The sequence below is a fragment of the Vipera berus genome, assembly GCF_964194415.1.
Source record: "Vipera berus genome assembly, chromosome: 9".
In the NCBI taxonomy this organism is placed as follows: Eukaryota; Metazoa; Chordata; class Lepidosauria; order Squamata; family Viperidae; genus Vipera; species Vipera berus.
The window spans coordinates 14,543,535-14,558,420 of record NC_138212.1 but is presented as its reverse complement, the minus strand read 5'-3'; the positions used below and the strand labels follow the sequence as shown (position 1 = coordinate 14,558,420).

General features: G+C 39.6%; 1 protein-coding gene across 4 annotated transcripts; it reads right to left on the bottom strand.

Annotated features, from left to right (window-relative positions):
* Nucleotides 1-4,220: 4,220 nt before the first annotated feature.
* STMN1 (stathmin 1) lies at nt 4,221-13,272 on the bottom strand. Of its 4 annotated transcripts, none has more exons than XM_081335487.1 (5): nt 13,121-13,272; nt 10,455-10,523; nt 9,667-9,839; nt 9,055-9,246; nt 4,221-5,738 (listed from the first exon to the last, which is right to left on the bottom strand). In XM_081335487.1, the coding sequence occupies exons 2-5, from the start codon at nt 10,465-10,467 to the stop codon at nt 5,667-5,669; spliced, it is 450 nt and encodes a 149-aa protein (XP_081191613.1). In that variant the 5' UTR covers nt 10,468-10,523; nt 13,121-13,272; the 3' UTR covers nt 4,221-5,666. The 4 variants fall into 4 exon arrangements, with proteins under 4 accessions (XP_081191613.1, XP_081191611.1, XP_081191610.1 ...); XM_081335485.1 differs by lacking the exon at nt 13,121-13,272 and adding an exon at nt 12,865-13,037; XM_081335484.1 differs by lacking the exon at nt 13,121-13,272 and adding an exon at nt 12,833-12,905.
* Between the last annotated feature and the right edge of the window lie 1,614 nt (nt 13,273-14,886).

Sequence of the window (14,886 nt, the reverse complement as noted above, 5' to 3'; positions counted from 1 at the left end):
CAAATGGAACCATTATCTCCTGCAGAGAAACATTCACCATTGCATGGACCCATTCACCTGTTACTTCTTGGGAGACTTTAATCAAGCAGGAACAGGGATCTAAAAGATAGATGGTCAAGCTTATCGTATCAGGGATCCTGTACACTTGATCAGGCCAACAGGTTTAAACTCTTCCCAGATAGCCGGGCAACTCTGGAAGCATGGGACCAGAGAATGCCAAAGCCAGTTAAGAAGTTATATGTCTGACAAAGGACTGTAACATGTTCCAATCCCAAATCACATTGCTCCTGCCCCATGATATGTCACATCTAAAGTACAACCTTCTTTATTAGACCAGCAATTACCAGGTCCAGTTGCTCCTGAACTGCCTCGAAATCCATGAGCAAGGAAGACAAATTAAAGTCCCCCCACAAAGCCTGGAAAACTCCACTGCTAACCCAGCCACAGTCTGAAGCAGCCCTAGTAAAGAGGGAGGTTACTGTGCAGCAGAGAAGCTGGTACACAAGCAACAACCACTTTAGATTCCTACAGTCCTATTTGTCAAGCAAGGCTTCATACCCAGAAGCAGCACCCCTGAAGACCATAAGGGTTTCTCAGATGACTATAGCCATACCTCCACCCTGATCCTGATTGACAACTAATGCCACTCCTGAAACGGGCAAACACATCTCTGAAAGGGACTGGAAGATAACATCAATACCAAGCATCAAGGTTCACCTTCCCCAAGTGAAGTCTTATTCCCTTGCCTTATTCCCCTTGTCCATCATTACAACAGCTTTGTCAGTCCTAGCCTATTCCACACACACAAACAGACCAACCTTATCTCCCTCAACTCTGTTGGTCGCCAAGCCAAAGAACTCCAACACATCACTCAACCTTCTGGTCCTACCATCCAAAAACCTGGCACTGATCTTGGGGGTACTTCTGCATCACAACCAGCCTCCCCTAGGCAAGTCATCAGCTAACCCACCTACATTTTCCTTTAGTGTCATCAACCACAGACCTTTCACACACCTTGCCCCATTCTCACCTAAGTGTGCTTGTGTAGAAGCACCAACCTATAATGGACAGGTAAACCTGGGATACAGTACTGCAGCCACTGTCACAATGAAAAACAATGTCAATTACTTTCTTCTCTCACCTGACATGGTGGGAGGTCTTGGTAGCTTCACTGATGCTGAAAGGAATGCTGGATGGAGCAGGAGATTCACTTTTGCAGGTAAAGTCAAAAGGGCAACAAGGAAACAAAGCGGGACTCAGTAGCTTCAGAATCAAACCCAGAAAAAGGCAATGGCAAACTATAATATTATTGTGAAACAAACGTATAGATTTATAGCATCATCAAGCAGTAGCTATGTGCTTCACTATATATTCATGCTTTTGATATCAAATACATCTGTCTGGTATACAGCAGGTATAGAAAGCAAAAAGACATTGAGACAAAAAATGACATGGAATTGTACAAATAAGGTAGGGACATTCAAGCATTATGAAGACCTAATGGAGCTAACCAAGGTTAAAGGAAGTTAGAATGGCTATAGTGAGTCCATTTAGAATGTAGATTATAGAACAACCTTTGCAGAGAGAGATAAGCAAATTTGCCACAAGCAAATTTGGACAAAACTGGCAGATTTAAAAGCAGGTTCAAATGAAACCACTTAAAAGCTGCAGAAGAGATAAGTATTTACAACACTTCGATCCAATACATCAAGAGGTATTCCAAACAAGGAACAGATCTATATGCCCAAAATACTAGAAAAAATTATGCCAATATATATTTATACCAAAGGGAGATAGAAGGGTATGCAAAAGCTATTAAACCAATGCATTAATTCTTCACAGAAGTAAAGATTTGCTCATTATCTACAAAGATATGGAAGAGTGGATAGATAAGTTTCTAACAGGTTTTAGCTATGAGATTAGATAGCTAAGATACAATAAATATGCAGAGAGAAAATGTTTAGCTTTGCTTGATTGATTATAGGAAGACCCTTAAGTGTATGATACTACAAAAGAATACTGACTATTCTTGAGGAACCTTTGCAATGAAAAAGATGTAATAACTACATTTGGAGAAACAATATTCTAGAATAGGAACATAAATAAGACTTTCCTGTTTAACTTTTATACTGAACCATGCAAACTAAATGACCAGTCTCTATTGTACTGAACAATAATCAGAAAACAGCCAATGCTCATAGTTTATACAGGCCTGCCAGAGGATAATGGGCTACAAAAAATCACCATCCTTTGCAACGTTGAAAGAAGAACAGCAAAATAAACAGGATTAAGATGACTATAGGAATGTCTTGGAAGACTAAAACTATTAGAACACATTGACATTTTTCAATGCAGTCGATAGGTATCTGGTCCAATGGTATCCAACAAACTCATTTTATTTCAGGCAAAATGTGTTTTGGGCTGGTCTTACATGTATTGGAGCTCTGGGAAAAAAAAACTAAAGTCCTGTACTCTAAGAAACACTTCAGAATTCAAATTACTGTACAGTACATAAATTTACTTGGCTGTTCCAAGTGGTATCTCAGGAAATCACTGTAAACTAGAAAGCAAGAGCCTATAAATTAAACATTCTACCTCTCTTCTGAAACAAAAATCCAATTCCCTAATATAAGAACATTTTAATTCAAATTAAGACATATCCAAATACATCAAGAGGTATTCCAAGCTTTCAAAATGAACTTTTCTGATTGATCTTTTTCCAATGTTATTACCAGATGTTTTAAGTCCACAATGTCTAGCAACTGCTGTGGATGGTGGCCAAATTAAGCTAAAGTGTTTTAGAATTTTGGGTAGCAGAATTGGAAAGAAATTGGAATTGGGCAGCAGCTTGGAAAGTCTTATTGCTAAATTGATACTTCCTAAGGCTTGTATCCAAAGTTATACAAGGATTATATTACTGTATGAGTGAGATGTATGGCAGGGCAACTTCACTTTAATATCTTTCCGTTATCTAAGCTTCCTGGTACAATTTAATTAAAACCCAAGATACCACAGCATTTAGACAGAAAGCACCTGAGAATAACTGATGTTTCTCCAATTGGGAAGCCTGGATTAAAAGTGGTAAAATATCTTTCCTACTGACAGGAAACCCCATTCACAACTCTTTAATATGAAAACCAAGACTTTTTACTTGAAGCGATATTGGTGCTTGTTATCATGACAGAATGTATTATTCCCAAGTAACATACCTTCATGCAGCAGATATGCAGAGGGCAAAATATATAGCCATTGTTTTAAAAATATTTATATGCTTTCTGAAATGTTCCCAGTATTCTGACTCCAATGGCTTTGCATTCAACCAAAAAAGTGTTAAATATTAATTCACTTATTTCGCATTGCAGAATGAAACAGTAGAGATTCAAGCTCTAACTTCTGCATTTGTTTGCTTGAAGTTTCAGTCCACCAGAAAGATGCAAAAAAATGGGGGGGTTTCAGTTAAGCACAATATATTTCAAATTAAGTTACAGGTAAGTTTTGGAGACATATTTTTCAGTAACAGAATATATATTAAAGCTTGGAAAAGACAAAGGTACTCTTAAAAGATTTTGCAAGGGCTCCCTTACTGTGGTTAATACATTTTATCTGTTTTTCAATTGAATGTGATATGCTATCCAGGTTCACTTTTATGTGAGATGGGCAGCTGCACAAAAATAATAAAATGGATTTGGACCCATGGTGAAACATGCCTCTCGTTATCTTTGCAAAAATGCACATATGGTTTGCAATTGCCCTTTTCTGACATTTTTAACTTCTCAGTCAGCCTAGCAGCCTAAAATTCTCTTGACAATTTCCCATTCAAGTATTGACAAGGTCCAATTTCAATATGCTTTTTAACCTAGTCAAGGGTCAGGCAAATGTTCCTATCTGCCGAGATCCACACTTACCTGAAGAGTAAGTCTCACTGTAATCAACTGAGTCATTACCAAATAGACATACATACAATTTATACGTCAAAGCATTTCATTTTTAAATTCTTGGTCTTTAGTGCTATACTTATGTTGTTTTAACAAAATTTACCTGACAGCTAGCTATACTACTTCAAATGTGTATTTTTGATAGCATTTTCTGAATCCAACACTTTCAAAAAAATTTCCAAACAGCTTTTACAGTGGCAAAACATTCGCTATCTAAAGATAGCAGAAAAATGCACCAAATTTGATTGAGTCTATTTATTAATAACTAAGTCTAAGATACAGAGATATGGTAATTATAAATTTTATTATTTTGATGAAATGAGCAAGGAGATCAAGCACATATATCTGAACACAGGCATGCACAGAAGCAGTTTCACGTTTAAACTATTAAAAATTACAGCATGAACCAATTGGCACCAATCATATATTTTAATTAAAACATCCAAAGACCTGGGGATAGAATATCAGATAAATATTTCTCATATCAAGGTAAGTTGGCTACAAACACAATTTTAGTTAACCCAATCAATTCTCTTTACTGCAGCTAAAGAACTACTTTTAAAAGATTAAAATTGTTGAAAACCAATTTTAACTGCAGTAATCACTTGCCATACTGGTTTCCTGAAGTTTAAATGTATGCTTTTTATTTCCAACATAATCCAGTATACAACATACCATTCTTGACTATATAGTTACCAATACTATTGCCACATGAGGGCGCTTTTAATTCCCAAATCCATTCTACAACGATACAAGTTAAACAGATACTATGCCAGGCTTTTGTCATCATCCCAAGATACAAACATTTTTGATAGCACATATTCAGTTACTGAGCAAAGCTTAGCCTTACTTTAAAAGTATCTCTAGGATCAAATTGTAAAAGCAGCAGAATGAAATGTTCTGACCTAAGCTTTGAACCTACAAGTGCAATGATTTTTACTGTTTTTACAAGGTAAGTTTCCTTTTAATGTCTTGTTTAAGGAAAACTGTTTTTATTTCTAAACTTAATTTTGAAGATATCCTAAATTTTAAGAGAAACTTCATCCCTTCAAATTCATCTTATGTTAACAAGGAATTATTTGTTGAAAGTACTAGAATAGTCAAGAAGGGAGGTGGTTCTGGGTTGTCTCAATAAATAGCAGCTGACAAGTGCTAAGGTAGAAGACAAAGCTCTTATTGTAAACATAGAACAATAGGCAACTGCACAGAAAACAGTACTGAGGAATATTATGCCACTGTATTTAGGAATAATTTGTAGATATTTTAATATTGCATTCCAATATTCTAGCTATAAATATGCTTGAACTTCTTATGTAGTAATGCTAGTTTCAAAAACAATCACCTGTGATAATAGCATTGTGCAGCTTTATTAAATCACTTGGTTACAGTAATATCTTAAGATTGACAGATTCTGAAGTGTAACAGATTCAGCATGAACATTACACTACATATTCAGTTCACAAAAATGTCAGAGCTGAACACAGCACTAGCCATCAATCCAGGAACAAATGCACTGGAATAGAAGAAATGCAACAAGATAGCTACACTGGAAAGACAACAGTTTAGAAAGAGTGAACATGAAAGGGCTCCCCTCTATTTCCCCAAATCAAGTGTACAGTCAGATCTAACTATACAGCTCTACATCAGTTTCTAGAAACTTAACAAAAAACACTGGCCAATACAGTCTTTGGATATTTAGACAAAGGGGAGAAGTTAGTTTCCAGAACGAAGTCAGTCGCTTTCATTCTCACCAGGTTCTTTGCCTCCTTCTTTGTTCTTTCGTACTTCTTCAATATGCTTATCCTAGTAAAACAAAATTAAGAAAATGAGAAAACATTAAGTTCTTCAGAAATTTTAATTCTACCCAAATTGGGGAGTTTAATTCAAAGTACTTTCCCTTAAACTAACACTGTCCAAATAAATTGGATTACAACTAACCTTTGGCTATGCTATGGGGAATTCAGTGAACAATTTCCTGACAGAAAGTGGAATGTACCAGATTGGTAACATTGGTATCAATGTAGCAAAGGACTGGGGCTTAAATAATCTACCTATAAAGTCTGTACAGATTATATTCTATTTTTTCAGACTGTAGTAGTGATGGGCTCAATAATATAGTTTTCATCCAAGCTGGCTAGCTTTAAGATACATGTATTAAATTACATTATGCAAGCCCCTTCGCCACGACAAGGCAGTAATCCATGAAGGGGTCAGAACTCTCTGCTATGACCTTTCCGTCTTGGGTGGCCCTGCACGGCATAGCTCATAGATTTAAGGAATTAGATCTGATAGACAGAGTGCCTGAAGAACTATGGACAGAGGTTCGCAACATTGTACAACAGGTAGCAACCAAAACCATCCCAAAGAAAAAGAAATGCAAGAAAGCAAAATGGCTGTCTGAGGAAGCTTTGCAAATAGCTGAGGAAAGGAGGGAAGCGAAAGGCAAGGGAGAAAAAGAAAGATATGCCCAATTGAATGCAGAATTCCAGAGAATTGCTAGAAGAGATAAGAATGCCTTCTTAAATGAACAGTGCAAAGAAATAGAAGAAAACAATAGAATAGGGAGGACCAGAGATCTTTTCAAGAAAATTGGAGATGAAGGGAACGTTTCATGCAAAAATGGGCATGATAAAGGACCAAAATGGCAGGGACCTAACAGAGGCAGAAGAGATTAAGAAGAGGCGGCAAAATTACACAGAACTATACAAGAATGAGCTTAATGTCCCTGATAATCACAATGAGGTGGTCACTGACCTCGAGCCAGACATCCTAGAATGTGAAGTGAAGTTGGCCTTAGAAAAACTGAGCAACAACAAAGCTAGTGGAGGTGACAGTATTCCAGCTGAGCTATTCAAAATCTTAAAAGATGATGCAGTAAAAGTGCTACACTCAATTTGCCAGCAAATTTGGGAAACTCAACAGTGGCCACAGGATTGGAAAAGATCAGTTTACATTCCAATTCCAAAGAAAGGCAGTGCCAAAGAATGTTCAAACTACTGCACCATTGCACTCATTTCTCATGCTAGTAAAGTTATGCTTAAAATCCTACAAGCTAGACTCCAGCAGTATGTGGATCGAGAACTACCAGAAGTACAGGCAGGATTTCGAAGAGGCAGAGGAACTAAAGATCAAATTGCCAACATACGCTGGATCATGGAGAAAGCTAGGGAGTTCCAGAAAAACATCTACTTCTGCTTCATTGACTATGCTAAAGCCTTTGATTGTGTGGATCATAACAAACTGTGGCAAGTTCTTAAAGAGATGGGAGTACCAGACCATCTTATTTATCTCTTGAGAAACCTATATGTGGGCCAAGAAGCAACAGTGAGAACTGGACACGGAACCACTGATTGGTTCAAAATTGGGAAAGGAGTCCGGCAAGGCTGTATACTGTCGCCCTGCCTATTTAACTTATATGCAGAGCACATCATGAGAAAGGCAGGGCTAGATGAATCAAAAGTTGGAATTAAGATTGCCGGAAGAAATATCAACAACCTAAGATATGCAGATGATACCACTCTAATGGCAGAAAGTGAAGAAGAACTAAAGAGCCTCTTGTTGCGGGTGAAGAAGGAGAGTGCAAAACTTGGGTTGAAACTTAACATTAAGAAAACCAAGATCATGGCATCCGGCCCTCTCAATTCCTGGCAAATAGATGGGGAAGAAATGAAGGTAGTGACAGATTTTATTTTCCTGGGCTCCAAGATCACTGCAGATGGGGACTGTAGCCAAGAAATTAAAAGACGCTTGCTCCTCGGGAGGAAAGCCATGGCAAATCTAGACAGCACACTAAAAAGCAGAGACATCACCCTGACAACAAAAGTGCGTATAGTCAAGGCTATGGTCTTCCCAGTTGCAATGTATGGCAGTGAAAGCTGGACCATAAAAAAGGCTGAGCGCCAAAGAATTGAGGCCTTTGAACTATGGTGTTGGAGAAGACTCCTGCGAGTCCCTTGGACTGCAAGGCGATCAAACCGGTCAGTCCTAGAGGAGATCAACCCTGACTGCTCTTTAGAAGGCCAGATCCTAAAGCTAAAACTCAAATACTTTGGCCACCTAATGAGAAGGAAGGGCTCACTGGAGAAGAGCCTAATGCTGGGAAAGATTGAGGGCAATAGAAGAAGGGGACGACAGAGAATGAGGTGGCTGGATGGAGTAACTGAAGCAGTAGGCATGAGCTTAAATGGACTGCAGAAGATGGTAGAGGACAGGAAGGCCTGGAGGAACATTGTCCATAGGGTTGCGATGAGTCGGACATGACTTCGCAGCTAACAACAACATTAAATTACATAAATAATCTTTTAATCCTGTGTTTTAAAAGTTAGTTGCAGAGGACTATTAATTCTCGTTGTAAATTATCCTATGTTTAAGGAAAACTACTATCTTAAGATACACTTTTTATGGAGCAGTTTGTATTGTTCAAATCTGTCAAAGCAGTTTAAAGCACAAAATCAAGCGTTACTGTATTGTTTTACAGAATTTCTAGTTTCAAAAGTGTTTTTTTAACTGAGGAAAGACTGAGTTTGATCCTACTACTCTATAAACATTAGATATTTGGACAGTCATGTCTAGATGAGCCTACTGTATTTGAATCTTCTCACTAATTTGAATCTTATCACTAATTTTCCTTTTACGAAATAGCTACATAAAATCTAATTTAACCAAAAGTTCACCTTCTGTTGCTATACCAAATTGCAACAAACTTGTCTGTTACGCTTTTCTATTTTTCTGAAAAGACAGTAATTATTTAACATGAGACCTATTATATTAGATATTGCACTACTTTGCTGTGATTAAACCAGCCTCACGTGGCAGCCAATGGTCATGCCCAATGATTTCGCAAGTTCTAGTCCAAATAGAAATAAGGCCTAGTGAACTAGTCATTTTTCTTCTTGTAAAATGCAGTGTTCTTTGTAGCCTTCGAATTGAACAGCCACTTCTTAAACAGATTATTAGTTTTTATTATTATTAGAGTATATGTATGATTTCTGGATTTAGCCATTGCATGTTTTAAAAAACAAAACTCTTAGGTCAAATCTGAAGAACTATTGTCAGTTATTCTTTGTGTAACTGGCAATATAAGTTCATAGTTTTTTAAATGAAGTTGAACAACACTTACTTTCTCTCTCAAGCGTTCCAGTTTAGCAGCTATTTGTGCTTCTCTGTTCTCTTTGATAGCTTCCATTTTGTGAGTCAACTTTTCCTCTGCCATTTTACTAAAGTTGTTATTTTCTTCAATTGCCTTCTGCAGCACCTCTTTTTCATGCTCTCGCTTTTCAGCTAGTTGCTTCAAAACTTCAGCTTCATGGGACTAGAATATAAATCCATTTTGTATTTAGCTGAGAGTAATCTATATACAATTACAGTTCTTATCTTGGTTAATATTACCGTCATATCATTAATATGATACAATAAATGGTTTGACAGATTAATTTAAATCAAGCAGCACCACCTTCCGCAATCATATTAATTTTATCAAATTCCTGAAATTCTTAAAAATCTTAAGATCCATCTTCAAAATACTTAGTTTTGTTAGAATAACTTGCACCACAATTGCAACTATTAATTCCCATTCAATTAAATAGGAAGTACTGAAACAGCTACAGCATGATGAATTTCTTAATTGCAGTTTACAATACTTCTTTATGGTCAACTATTAGTTGCTAACAGTTTAAACAATCCACTTTTCATTGGCACATAGGCATATGAAAACAGAATAGTATATGTTTACCTTGCGTCTTTCTTCTGCAGCTTCTAATTTCCTCTGAATTTCTTCCAATGAGAGATCTTTTTTCTTTGGAGGAGATAGAGGAAATTCTGGAACAGCTTCTTTTGGAGGAGGACCAAGTATCAGTTCAAATGCCTGACCTGAAGCACGTTTTTCTAGTTCTTTCACCTGAATGTCTAGATGAGATATTGTTGTTTAGTTAATATTCTGAGTCTTGTCAGGCTTTAAAACCTGTTATATTGGCTGATTGTGGCTACCCCATCTGCCCAGGACCTTCACTTTATGGAATCAATAAAATTCCATACTTGTCAAAGAAAAAATTGCTAGATTCCTTACAGAAAACAAAAAGAATTAAAGCTTCCTTTTTAATATTATCTGATAGATATTTACTAGATGTTTATATCTGAGTATTGTATACCTAACAAAGCGATCAACTGCAGTATACAGTCCTACATAAATTTAAAGCAGAACACTGGAACACATTTAAGGATTACATTAACAATTTCAGTCTAATCAATTACAATTGCTTTAGAACTATTACTTTTAACATCAGTTGCTAAATTAACCTCCAGAGGATTAAAAATAACTTTAAATTAGGCATCACTTATGATTTTTTAATTTATGTATTTATACATATCTTCATTATTTGCAAATACAATTTTTCTTTAGAAATAGCTGTAATCTAAGGATGACTCATAATGCCCAATAAAATATAACTTTTTTTCCTAAATGCTGAGAAAGCATTTCTCTTATTCAATTACGATGCATTATAATACGAAGCTAATACTTACCAGAAGAAGCCATGGCTAAACTGACTCAACGACTCAAAAAGGTATTACAGCTACTCCAGTAAATGACCCCTAAGAAAACAGACACATCTTAAATAAATTGAAATATGCAGCACTATTAACATTAAATCTCAGTATTTAAAAATTTAAAATAGTTCTAAATGATAACCATTACTGATAACAGTTATATCTTCTATCAGCATCTAGCCCTTGTTTTACAAATTTAGAAGCTACATGTGAAATAATGCATCTAAAAATGTCAAGCAGTATGGAATGTACTAATCAAACTAGAATTGTCAGCCTTAGGTCATATCTGCTTTGTCCTACTTTTCACCTTAAGACCCATTCAAAATGTAACACATCTATGTGGAACAAAGACAGCGTACCACGTGGTTCTTCTTCCTGAGACACTATCATTACCATATTCTCACCAATGACAGTATGGTTATTTTATTGTTTTAACGTAAAGCACAGCATTTATGTTAAAGATAAACAATTAGCTATGATATCTATTTTTTCACTAAATTCACATGCAAAGGTTAGAGTTAAATATAGTCAGTTTTTTTAAAAAAATGTTTGATTTTTGTCTTAAATTAGAAGCAATTTCTCTATAGCAATAACAAAGAATCCAGCACTGTACCATTCAGTTAGACAATAAAATATCCACACAGGCAGACATACTGGCTTTCTCTTTAAAATATACCTAGATTGCCAGCCAGATAAGTAATCATTGTTCCTGCTTTTTGAAAAAGCTCAAAGCACAAAGCCTCAGTAGGACAATGTTTGTTCTACATTAGCATCAATAAAGCAACCACATTGCTCTTGGCTCTCTTTAACACAAAGGACTTGAGATAAAGCAGGAATTCAGCAAAACACATGAAATAAAAGGACCCCTATGGTTTAAGGCTCCTAAAAAAAGAGCCTTGGTGGAGCAGTGGGCTAATGCCTCCTTAAGTAACACCAGCTGCCTGCAATTAGTGCAGGTTCGCATCCCACCAGGCTCAAGGTTGACTCAGCCTTCCATCCTTCCGAGGTAGGTAAAATGAGGACCCAGATTGTTGTGGGCAATAAGCTGACTTTGTAATAATGCCGCTTGGGTGTGTTTGTGTGTGTGTGTGTGTGTGTGTGTGTGTGTGAAAGCCCTAATAAGCAGGCATATACATAGAATGAAGGCTACTGCTAAGCTTGTAAGCCGCCCTGAGTCTTCGGAGAAGGGCGGGATATAAATGGAATTAAAATAAAATAAATAAAGTGTGCGATGATCCAGTAAGGGGAAAACAGCACTGTTGGGTACTATTCGTTTTTGCAGAAAAAATAAATAAATCAAAACCACGAAGCTGCCCGTTAAAGCCAGATAAACAACGCCCAAGACTGAGGAGGAAGGGTGGAGAAAAGCACCCCACCGTTGCCCCTCAATGGGGCGGGGCCATCGAGAGCCAGCCATCACCATATACTAAAGAGAACAGATTTAAAAAAAAAGCGAGGGGAATGGGAGGAGAAAGGAGGCCCCGCCCTCCCCCACGCGCCGCTCTCGAACGCACCGAATTCAAACCGCCTGAAAGAGTAAGAGCGCGCGCACGCGCACGCGCCAATCCCCTTCGGAAGGGAGGGGGTTTGCAACGGTAACATCCGGGCACCCGCCGCTCGGGCTCCCCCTCCCTGTTTTCCCCGCTCCCCTGGGGAGGCCCCCCCTTTTCGACCCGCCAGAAGAGCTTCGAGCGGGACGAACTCTTTGATTTTGGAACCTTCTGGATCCTCACCCTGCGCGCGGGGGGGGGAACACTCTTTTCAGTTCCCGCATTTCCCCCCCAAATCCACTCTTTTTTCCCTCGCGGAAATTTCAGGCATTTCTCCTCTTCCCCCTCCCCCCCCCGGCTGACCGTGAAGGCGCGCGCCAGGTGGGTGTTGTCTCTGGCGCCCCCTCCCTTCCAAGCCAGTCAGCGCGCGCGGCAAGAAGGCGGCGCCCCCCCCCTCTTTGCCGCCGCCGCCCCTTCCCCTCGGAACAATGGATGAAAGCACGCCACTTCTGTCAAACCGAGGAGGGGCCGGGAGAAAGAGCGAGGGCGCCAACCGGCTGAGGGAGCGGCGCCGGGGCAGCCACCTGTTCCGGGCGGAGCTGGAGGCAAGAAGGCGAAGGAGCCGTAGCCGAGCGTCCGAAGTCTCGCAGCGGCCCTTAAGTCGACGTCGCGTCCCGTTTTTTTCTCCCGTAACCCCCGAGTCTCCGCGAAAGACAAGACGCCGCCGAGGTAGACGGAGCCCGCCCAAGACAAAGCGGCTTTGTGCGGAGACCTCGCCCGAGCCGCCGCCTCCTCCTCCTCCCCGCCCCACCGCTCCTCGCCAAGGCAGACTCGTCCCGCCAGGACCACCCCGCCCGGCCCTACCTCGCTTCCAACCCAGGCTCGCCTCGACCCACCTGCTCCCGTCACCACACGGACTCCGCGCCTAAATGCCCTGCCCGCTCCACAAAAGCGCCAAACAAAGGCACGTGACCCGCCCCCGACACGCCCTCCATTGGTTGAGGCGGGCGGCACGTGCCGCTCGGCGGGAGGAGAAAGGAGGGGGGCGTCCACTACCCTGACCACTTTTTTTTTAAAGAAAAATCTAGGTTTGATGGGAAATGTAGTCCCATGTCCCGTCGTTGGTACCGTAAAGCTCCCCGGGCTTTTTACCTTTTCAATCAAGGGTCTGGTTGCTGTCGTAACGCCCTTCAATCAGGGTTAATGCTCAGCCAAGCATTACGCGTGCGGCCATTGCAATTATTACGTTGGGATGGGTGTGGCCTAGCGGGTTACGGATCACAGCCGTTGGGAAGGCGATTCGGCGAGGGCCGAGCAGGCTCGAGGGCCTTTGGGTGCAGCCCAGACTCCGCTGCTTCTCCCTACCTTCTGCAGGGCATCCGGCGAGAATGCCTCTTTGTTCCGCCCCTCTGCTTCTATCTGGGTCTCGATCAGATTCGTGCATACTTCACAGTAATGGATTGGTAGTCTAAAAAGCTAATACAATCCTGGGTTGTAGAAACAGAGGCACAGAATCAAGTTTACGCGAAGTATGAGTACCGCTTTAATAAAACCCTAATGAGACCACACCTGGAATACAGCAAACAATTTTATTTATTTAGATTTATTTAGATTTATATTTAAATATATATTTTGGTCACCATACCACAAAAAAGATGTCGAGCCCTTGGAAAAAGTTCAGAGAAGAGCAACTAAAATGATCAAAGGCCTGGAGACTAAAACATACGAAGAATGGCTGCAGGAGGTTGGTTTGGCTAGTAGAAAAGAAGAAAGAGGGGTGACGTGATAGCAGTATTGCAGTATTTTGAGAGGTTGCCACAAAGAAGAGAGGGTCAAATTATTCACCAAAGCACCAGAAGGCAGGACAAGAAACAATGCTTTGGAAACTGATCAAAGAGAGAAAACAACCTGGAATTAAGGAGAAAGTTCCTGACAGTGAGGACAACCAGTGGAACAGCTTGCTTTCAGAAATTGTGGACGTTCAATCACTGGAGATGTTTAAGAAGAGACTGGACAATCATTTGTCTGAAATGGTATAGTTTCTCCTGCTTGAGGGTGTGTATGTGGGGGGGGGGGCTGGACTAGAAGACCTCCAAAGTCTTTTTCAGCTCCTATCCTATCCTGAACTGGAGGCTCACCTCCTCCCAGTTTTGTCACTTACATATAGGACCAAAGAGTAGATTTCTTGGGAAATGGGGACCACACCCTCCAGAACCTACTGGCAGATAAATATTGGCTTATTCGTTCAATTTCAGTTTGCACTCTATTGGTTGCAGCCAGTAATATAGGTAGGCTTCAACTTACGGCAGTTCATTTAGTGACCATTCAAAGTTATAATGGTACTGAAAAAAGGGACTTATGACTGTTTTTTACACTTAACAATGGTTGTAGCAATGTTGCAGTCATGTGATCAAAATTCAGACATTTGGCAACTGACTCAAATTTCTGACGGTTGCAGTGTCCTGGGGTCATGTGATCACCTTTTGCAAACTTCTGACAAGCAAAGTCAATGGGGAAGCCGGATTCACTTAACAATGTGTTACTAACTTAACAACGGTAGTTATGTAACTGTGGCAAGAAAAGTCATAAAGTGGGACAAAACTCAAATTATTCACTTAGCAACAAAAATTTTGGGTTCGGTTGTGGTTGTAAGTTGAGGACTACCTGTGTATAGTAAATGATCATCCACAATATAAGAGTGGTTTTTCAGAGTGAGCTAGGTAGCGTATAAATTTAATAATAAAATGAAAACGGAGTTCAAAAGATAAACTCAAAACATGTTAAGTTCCTGCAGGGAAAAAATGAAGTGTAACAAATAAATTACCATATAGTTGCATTCAAACTTCAGAAGCATAGTTTTGTTTAGGTTCTTCAAATGTTCATTGACTACATAGCAGAATTCACCTCTTATATGATTA